We start from the raw sequence: 9,217 nt of genomic DNA on the forward strand, positions 1-9,217 counted from the left end.
TGCTCCATCTGTAGGTCAAAAGTTGGCCAAGCTGCACCAAAGGAAACTAGATTTAACGTGACTGCTAAAGTAAAATGTATAAAAAATTAAATCTGAAGGCAAATGAGAGAGTGATTCACACCTGTAATTCTAGCTACTCAGGAGATCTAAGTATTGTTATTCAAAGCCTTCCAGGTAGGAAAGTCTGTGTGAAAGTCTGTTATCTCCAATTAACCACCAAAAAAAATCAGAAGTGGAGCTGAGGACTAGCCTTGAATAAAAAAGCATAGGGACAATCCCTCCCAAACCTAACAAACCAATTACTAAATGGGCAAGGGAACTAAAGAGGGACTTCTCAAATGAAGAAATAAAAATGGCAAAGAAACACATGAGGAAATGTTCATCATCCCTGGTGGTGAAGGAAATGCAAATAAAGACAACCCTGAGATACCACCTTACCCCAGTCAGAATGTCCCACATCCACAAATCAGCCAACGACAAATGCTGGAGGGGATGTGGAGAAAGAGGAACCCTATTACACTGCTGGTGGGAATGTACACTTATACAACCACTTTGGAAAGCAGTCTGGAGGGTCCTTAGAAAGCTAAAGATTGACCTCCCTTACGACCCAGTCATACCACTTCTAGGCATCTACCCTGAACAACAGGAACCAATATACAAGGACACGTGCACCTCCATGTTTATTGCAGCACTGTTCACAATAGCTAGGATATGGAAACAACCTACGTGCCCCACCACAGATGAATGGATCCAAAAATTGTGGTATCTATACACAATGGAATATTATGCAGCCATTAGAAATGACAAAATAATGGCATTTGCAGGGAAATGGATGGAGCTAGAAGGAACCATGTTGAGCGAGGTAAGCCAAGAACGAAGAGACAAACGGTACATGGTCTCCCTGATAAGTGGATGCTAAATCCAAAAGGTTAGGTGATATGACAAAACTAACAGGACTTAAGAAACAAAGAACTCCCGCTCATCTGGTTGAACCACTACTAAATATCCCCATGCTGCTGATCACAAATATGGTATATAACATGTGAACACTGTTATATATTACAGACTGTGGTAGACAATTTGCTCCAGGGAAGTTAGAATGAACTTGTGACTTTGAAATTATGTAATCATTTAATCACAATCAAAAAAAAAAAAAAAAAAGAACCTCGGGGAAGGGAGGGAGGGAGGGGATGGTAGGGGGAAAACAATGGAGGGGGTAACAATGTTCAAGAGGAAGTGTACTCATAACCTCACTCATGTAACTGTAACCCTCTGTATAGTAGCTTTACAATAAAAAATAAAAAATAAAAAAAAAAAAAAGCATAGGGACAGCACCCAGACCCTGAATGAGGTGAGACATATGTTGAAAGTGATTTGACAAGTTTGAATATTTACCTCTGACCCCAAACTGAGAGAAACAATCTCATCTTCAAAAGCAGAATGTGTGTCAATATGAGCAGGAATTCCTGAGGTAGAAAAAAGGATAACAGCCAACTTCATTTTTCCTTTCAGTAGGTTTAGATTTAGTAGATTTGAGGACATATAGCTTTGTACAATTGTGTTGAAAACATTTGGTTACCAAGTAAGTACTACAGTGTTAGCTAAAAGGAAATAAAGTAGGAATGTGACTAAACAAAATGAAATCTAGTAACCAAAATGAAATCTAAGCAAAAAATACCTTAATTAAGCTGGGCACTGGTGGCTCATGCCTAAAATCCTAGCTACTCAAGAGGCTGAGATCTGAGGATCACGATTCAAAGCCAGCCTGGGCAGGAAAGTCTGTGAGACTCTTATCTCCAATTAACCACCAGAAAACTGGAAGTGGTACTGTGGCTCAAAGTGGTAGAGCACTAGCCTTGAGCTGAAGAGCTCAGGGGTAACGCCCAGGCCCAGAGTTCAAGCCCCGCAACTGACAGAAAAAAAAAAAAAACACCTTAATTTTTAATTAGCCACTGAGACTTAATTCTAAAGTCATGGCTCAAGGGTTAACTAGCGTGCTTACCCAGGACCAGCCCAAGAGGAAGATCGGGAAGATAAATAGAAGTTATTTCCCCCTCTTAAACACTGAATTCCAAGTACTTGGAGAATCAATGTTACGTATGAAGGCTAAGTGTGTCAATAATGAACATATGGCTTACTCCACTAATGTAACAATCTATACTTAGCATCTTTTCATAAAGAAAGCTTGCTACATGTGAAGGGATTCAAAGCAAGTATGAAATATTAAGATAAAGTCCTTCCTCAAAGACTAGTGGGAAGATACACAGGGAACTAAACTAAGCAACTGAAATACATCATGACGCCTGGCATGGCAGCACTCACAGTAATTCTAGCACTGAGGAGGCTGAACTCGGAAGATCCTGAGTTCAAGACCAGTCTATACTACACAGTAACACGTTGTATGAAAATAAATGCAAAACCAAACAAACAAAACACCTCTATAACTACTTCCATTAATAATTCCTTTAAAGGGGCTGGGAAGGTGGCTCAGTGGTAGAGCGCTTGCCTGGCATGCATGAGGCCCTGGGTTCCATTCCTCAGCACCACATAAGCAAAAAGAAAACAGCCGGAAGTGGTGCTGTGGCTCAAGTGGTGGAGCACTAGCCTTGAGCTGAAGAGCTGAGGGACAGCGCCCAGTCCCAGAGTTCAGGCCCCACGACCGGACCCAAAAAAAAATAATAATAATAATTCCTTTTAAAAAATCATTTTTTTTTACTATAGATACCAGATGGAGCTGCTGCTAACAAATTTGAGAAACTTGTAACCTAGATTTTCCACAAACATATCAACCTAGAATTGTGTTTCACATTCTGAATTTCACAAATGATCAGCCTTCTTCTCTTCAATTATACATATTTCATGTTTTTTAAGCATTTATCTCCCTAACTAAAACATTGAAAGAGGGACAAAATAACAACAACAAAACCACAAATAGCAATTTGTGTTAGTTTCTTTCTACTCTGTGATGAAAGTATTGGGATTGGAGTAGAGATTTTCCAGAGATTCAGACCAATACAGATAATAAACATGAGCAAAGAAACCCAAGAATTCACTTCGGCTTTAAAAAAAATTATATAACCTTCTTAATTCTGAACTATGTAACTGGAATTTTCAAACAAGAAATACTTACCATGTCCAGGTTCATACTGATTTATTGTCAACTGATCAGGTTTATGTTTAATGTAACCTTCCTTCAACCATTTCTCCAAAATGCGCTCACAAATGTCAGGAAAGCCTAAAATCAGTGATCATAAAGGCAAATACTTAAAAAATACTTATAAGATATACCCAAGAATTTCAAAAAAATCACTGTGAGAAAAATAACACGTCTTCCTATCACATATATATACATATATATACACACACATATACATATATATTAAATTACATATATATCTATTTAGATATAAACACATTTTATATAGGATTATATGAATCTATGCTAAATTGATAATAAACATCCTTGTAGGCAAAAATGGGGGGATGATAGTAGGCACAAGATGAGCTCTTTTTTTGTGTGTGCCAAATCCTGGGGCTTGAACTCAGGGCCTGGGCACTACCCCTGTGCCTCTCTGTGCTCAAGGCTCACTCTCTACCACTTGAGCCACAGCACCACTTCCGGCTTTTTCTGCCTTTGTGGTGCTGCTGAGGAGTCGAACCCAGGGCCTCATGTATACAATGCAAAGTCTACCACTGAGCCACCTTCCCAGCCCCACAAGATGAGCTTTAGCCTTTAGTGTTATCCATATGATTGAAGTGGTTTTTTTTTTTTTTAACACAACCGTACCATTTAGCTGGTTCAAATGCTTTTTAAAAAACTTAATACACTGTCTCAAAAGTAAACCTACAGGAGATAATGGAAACATCCGCCCTCAAATTCTCACATATCACATCTGAAAGAAAAAAAAAACCAGAACAGCATTTGCTGTGCATTAATAATTACTCACCCCCAGGTAATGGCTTGTCTTTATCTACATTGTTGTTCTCATAGTAGAACTCATAACCAAAATGCTTTACTCGTCTGTGCTTTAAAGACTTCTGACCTGAGTCAAGAGAATACAGTTAAGTTGTTTGGAGAAAAAGAACTGCAACCCTTTGTATGTTTGAGTCAACGTTATCAGTAAGGATTAGCTTAATAACTGTTAACTTGTGTGTTAACTGCCAAATTATTCTTTATTGGGGGAGGGGGAGAGTAATGTGTGTGTGCATGCCAGTACTGTGGCTTGTACTCTACACCTGGGTGATGTCATTTCGTTTTTTCACTAAAGGCTGGCTAGCACTGTACCACTTAAACCACACTTCCACCTCAGACTGTTCATTGGTAAATTGGAAATAAGAGTCTCATAGACTTTCCTGCCTGGTCTGGCTTTGAACAATCCTCAGATCTCAGCCTCCTGATTAGCTACTATTGTCTTTAATAACACTAACCATTCTGTTTATATCTGCTCTTTCATGTCTAGAAGTATAACAAATCACTCAGAGCATGTCACCTGAACAATGTGAATGGTAAACATGGACAAGGCCACTCACAGAACTGAGGGAACATTAACTTGCAGATGACTCCAGGAAGCTCTGGATGTATCACTGCACTACTGCACTCCTCTTCTTCAGAAGAGATCTGCCCCAGGGGAAAGGAAGCAAATACAGTAAGAAAGTGCGAAGGCTTATATGCAAGTTAGCTATTCTAATGTTGCAATTCATACTCGTGAGTTTAAACTTTAAAACTCGTAGCTGTGTTCGTGCTATTGATGTTCCTAAGCAAGAATTCTGTGACAGTGGATCTGAGTGGTATTCAGTGATCTGGAAGAAACTAGTTTTTCATTTGTTTGTCTGTCTGTTTTTTTGCTGATCCTGGGGATTGAACTCTGGGCCTGGGCACTGTCCCTAAGCTTTTGTGCTCAATGCTAGTGCTCTACTACTTGAGCCACATATGTGTCTTACTTACGATTTTTATTGTCTACGTCTTCTGCCCAGTTAATACTTTCCAGTAGCAACCTCTCATCCTCAGAAGAAATGATTTCTTCTACTACCAAGAGGCCTGGGGGCAAGCCATGAAGCCCCAACGCCTTCCACCGTGCTAGAGGAAACCAGAGCGAATAGTCACCTATAAAACCGAAAGTACCTTAGACAATAATTCTGCCCAGTATCAATTTACCAGCTTTAACCTCCCAATCCTCATTTTCAGAAACACAGACAGTACAAAATCTGAATTGCATGCATTTTGCTCCCTTCACTTCCTCTAGCAACAACAGTCCATCAGTATTCCATCCAAGCACAAGTGAGTCACTTTTTTTTTTTTTTTGCATGCAAGGCAAGCACTCTACCACTGATCCACATTCCCAGCCCATGAGTCACTTTTAAACCTCAGGGATAGAAAAAGGGGTTTCATAATAGTCACAGCATGCACTTCTACTCAGAAGGAAAAATTGTCTCTGGATATCGAATCCAAGAATGGAAATGCCCAATTTTGCTCTTTTAATAGCATCATAAATAATAGACATACTGAGAAATATAATTTTTTTTTTTTTTTTGGTTCCGGTCGTGGGGCCTGAACTCTGGGTCTGGGCGCTGTCCCTCAGCTCTTCAGCTCAAGGCTAGCACTCTACCACTTGAGCCACAGCACCACGTCCGGCTTTTTTCTTTTTGCTTATGTGGTGCTGAGGAATCGAACCCAGGGCCTCATGCATGCAAGGCAAGCACTCTACCATTAAGCCACCTTCCCAGCCCCAGAAATATAATTTTTAATATTCAAAAAAAAGGCTAGGCACCAGTGGGTCATGCCTGTAATCCTACCTATTCAGGAGACTGTGACCTGAGGATCACAGTTCAAAGCCAGCTGGGACAGAAAAGCCTGTGAGACTCTTATCTCCAATGAACCACCAAAAAAGTTAAAAGAGGAGCTATGGCTCAAGTGTTAGAGCATTAACCTTGAGCACAAAAGCTCAGGGACAGCATCCAGACGCTGAGTTCAAGCCCCGGACTAGAACAGATTAGAGTATTTGACAAAGGGGAACTGCTTGATTAGAGTCCTTTCATTTAATAATAACACACACACACACAAACACAAACACTTTTGTTCACAGTAAGAAAATCCACACAAAACCAAGAACCATTTCATACAGATAACTAGATAATACCTTTTTCCACAAAATTCAAGTACAGAATGATCTTCTGTCCTAAATCAGCCACTATTTCTTTTCCATGGAGAACAGCATAAGCTTTCCTGGCTTCTTCTGTTGTCGCATATGTTACGAAGGAGTAGGGTTTATTGGGTGGCATTAAGAGAGAGTCCACAATTCCACACCCCTGGAGAACTGGGAGCAGCTGCTTCCTACTCACACCATTACCCAGACCGCCATTGGCAATGACCAGACTCTTAAAAGCAAAAAGAACAGGCAGTTGAAAGCAATCTCAATCTCCCTCTCTTAAAATAAGGTTACTTTTAAATACTATTTCTACACATATAATTGAAAAGAAAAATATGATGCTTATTTGGTTTGTTATTTTCAAAGAATAAAAACCAATTAACTAATTTTTTTGGGGGGGAGGAGAATTATTTTTGCTGTAAACATTTATTTTTTAAATAAATGTAAGATAAAATAGTCATTTGTAATAACCATAAATGCAAATGCATAACTCAAGACACCTCATAGTCCTTCTTGCATATTACCTCATTTAACTTCTGCCATCGGACTTTGTAAATAAAGTCTAATATATGAAAATACTTTACAGCTTATAGTCAAAATATTTTATATCACAGGTTGGGAACAGAAGAAACTTTTATTAGAGTACAGAAGATCCAACTTTAAGTTTCTAGTCAATTACTAATAAATTTATATTCATACTTGTTCTCAAATCTTTAGTTTTCCCACCAACCTCATCAACATTTTTAGATAAGTACAACAACAAATATAAGTATGCTTTATTAACATGTAGTCAACTAATACAACCAATAGAAATTTAAAGGCTAGACTATGTTCCAAAACAGAAAATTACCAGATACTATCACACGTACATTTAATATGGATTTAATATATAAATGAACAATTGCAGCTGTGAACAATTATTAACAAATATCGATATATTAGAGTAGCATACTGAGTCTTCTGCAAGCAAGTGGTAATTGTAGTTTTAGGTTACCTGCGTGGCATGGGACACTGTCTCAATGCCTTCGTGTCTCAACAGGGTATTCCTGGCTTTATTCTGTTTCCGTAAGTACTTCTTCTCAGTTTTGCTGAGTTTCAAGTTACTTTGATGACTGATGTCCACAGCGATACTATATAAAGGAAAACAGAAGCAAATAAGGGCGACCTTAGTGCAATTCACATTTGCTATACTTGATCAAAAGCTTCTATGTGACGACGTGGCCGGCTCCCCAGGCTGAGGTTGGCAGCCTTGTGGAATACACAGCGCGTGTACCCCCGTGGCTGGCCGGCCCCCACAGATGGTTCACCTGTCCACCTCTTCAGGATGCTGGTTCTCCAACACTGTCATCTGGTGGAGGGCACGGCTAGCAATAAAGGTCCACCAGAGCCACATTCTGAAACCACCCCCCCCCCAGGAGACCCCGGGATGGTCCCAACAGGAGCACAACAAGACTCAACGGCGTGGGCGACCCGGGCCCCCCAGCAATGGCCCACCCCGCCAGGAAAGACCCGGATGAGCGAGCCCCCAAGGTGTAACTGCGGATCCCCAACACCCGCTGAAGCCGGGAGCCGGCGTCAAGCCAGCCTGAGGCTCCATCTCCTCTCCAGAGGCCGGACGGGGAGCCGTGGCTCGCGTGGAGGAGCGCCCGCCTGGAGTGAGGACGCGCAAGGGCCGGGCCCTGGCCCCGAGTTCAAGCCTCAGGACTGGCGCCGATCCGGGCCGACACAAACCTCCCACCGCACCACGAACCCGCGGCCCCGCGCAGGCGCGGCCTGCTCAGCCCTCCGGGCGGCTCTGAGCCCCGCTCTGCCTGGAGGAGGATGGGCAGCGACCACAGCTTCTGCTCACCGCCCCACAACACTCTCCTCCGCCGGCCTCGCCCCTCCGGCCCCAGAAAGCAGAGGCGAGCTCTCTCACGTCGCCTTACCTGGGCGCCGCCATGTTGGAGGCGATGGAACTACATTTCCCGTGAGCCCGCGCGGCAACGAAGGGCGCTCCCACAATCCCATTCGCTTCCTCCAGTGTTAACCCTTTTTCTGCCAAGTGTCATTATAACAGTGAAATTGCGTTGTCTTTTAGTTATGGTTATGAATGCAGTTTTTTTTTTTAATTAGCCGTTCTTCAAATCCAGAAGGGCAAGCTTTTGTCCTTCGTGACCATCAGTAACAGAGTCCTTCTTGGTGCATCTTGAGCTCTTGGTGCCTCTTCCTGAATCTTGTTAGGGTATTTAGGAGAGGATGCTAGGGTCTGCAAGGTGACATGAGGGTGAAGATGGTGGCTATGCATGCATTTGTCAGGGGATCAGTGAGTTGCACAGTGTAAGATGTGTGGAGAAGGCAAGACAGGAAAAGTAAGATGCCACCAAATTAGAAGACCTAATGCCATTGTATTGAATAGGCCTCATCTTATGTAACCAGCATTTTCTGTGGAAGATGGGAAGAAACGTTAGAAATGAGACTTGAAATGATAACATGAAAAAAATGAGGAAATGTGAACTGGAAAGAGCAATGAGTAGGGTAAATGAAAAGGCAGTAATGAATGAGACACAGAAGATGTCAGAGAAGGTGATGATTACCAGTTGTTCCTACTCTGATGTAATTTGTGATATAAATGTGTGGCTCAGTGGTAGAATGCTTGCCTAGCATGCATGAAGCTCTGGGTTCAATTCCTCAGTACCACATAAACAGAAAAAGCCAGAAGTGGTGCTGTGACTAAAGTGGTAGAGTGCTATAGCCTTGAGCAGAAGAAGCTCAGGGACAGTGCCCAGGCACTGAGGTCAAGCCTCAGGACTGGCAAGGAAAAAAAAGTATTGCAGTCACTAGAGAGGGCAGACAGGGATGATGAGCTGTGTGAATTCAGAGAAGGAAACTTGGAGTGGGGGCAGAGGAATTTACTTCCTCTAGTGTTAGTACATCAGCACCACACTACAACAGACTATCAGGGTAAGTTAAGATTGACCAGAAGAAGTAGCTGAGAAGAAGTTGGAAAGCAGTTAGGCAGCCATTGCAATAGTCCAGGAAAGAAAGAGAAATGAGACTAAAACCAAGAGGCAAGTACAAACCAGAGAGGT

The 9,217-nt window shown here is 41.8% G+C and overlaps 1 protein-coding gene across 1 annotated transcript in view; it reads right to left on the bottom strand.

Moving 5' to 3' along the window:
• Alkbh8 (alkB homolog 8, tRNA methyltransferase) overlaps positions 1-8,088 on the bottom strand; it is a 30,029-nt gene extending 21,941 nt beyond the window's left edge. Inside the window, exons 1-7 of the mRNA XM_042674899.1 lie at positions 8,075-8,088; positions 7,141-7,276; positions 6,138-6,375; positions 4,946-5,077; positions 3,948-4,043; positions 3,131-3,235; positions 1,396-1,466 (exon numbers count right to left, since the gene is read on the bottom strand). Coding sequence (XP_042530833.1) covers positions 1,396-1,466; positions 3,131-3,235; positions 3,948-4,043; positions 4,946-5,077; positions 6,138-6,375; positions 7,141-7,276; positions 8,075-8,088 — 792 coding nt within the window. The remainder of the gene's footprint in view (positions 1-1,395; positions 1,467-3,130; positions 3,236-3,947; positions 4,044-4,945; positions 5,078-6,137; positions 6,376-7,140; positions 7,277-8,074) is intronic.
• Between the last annotated feature and the right edge of the window lie 1,129 nt (positions 8,089-9,217).

The sequence above is a fragment of the Dipodomys spectabilis genome, unplaced genomic scaffold (assembly GCF_019054845.1).
Source record: "Dipodomys spectabilis isolate Male_0828 unplaced genomic scaffold, ASM1905484v1 ptg000023l, whole genome shotgun sequence".
Classification (NCBI taxonomy): domain Eukaryota; kingdom Metazoa; phylum Chordata; class Mammalia; order Rodentia; family Heteromyidae; genus Dipodomys; species Dipodomys spectabilis.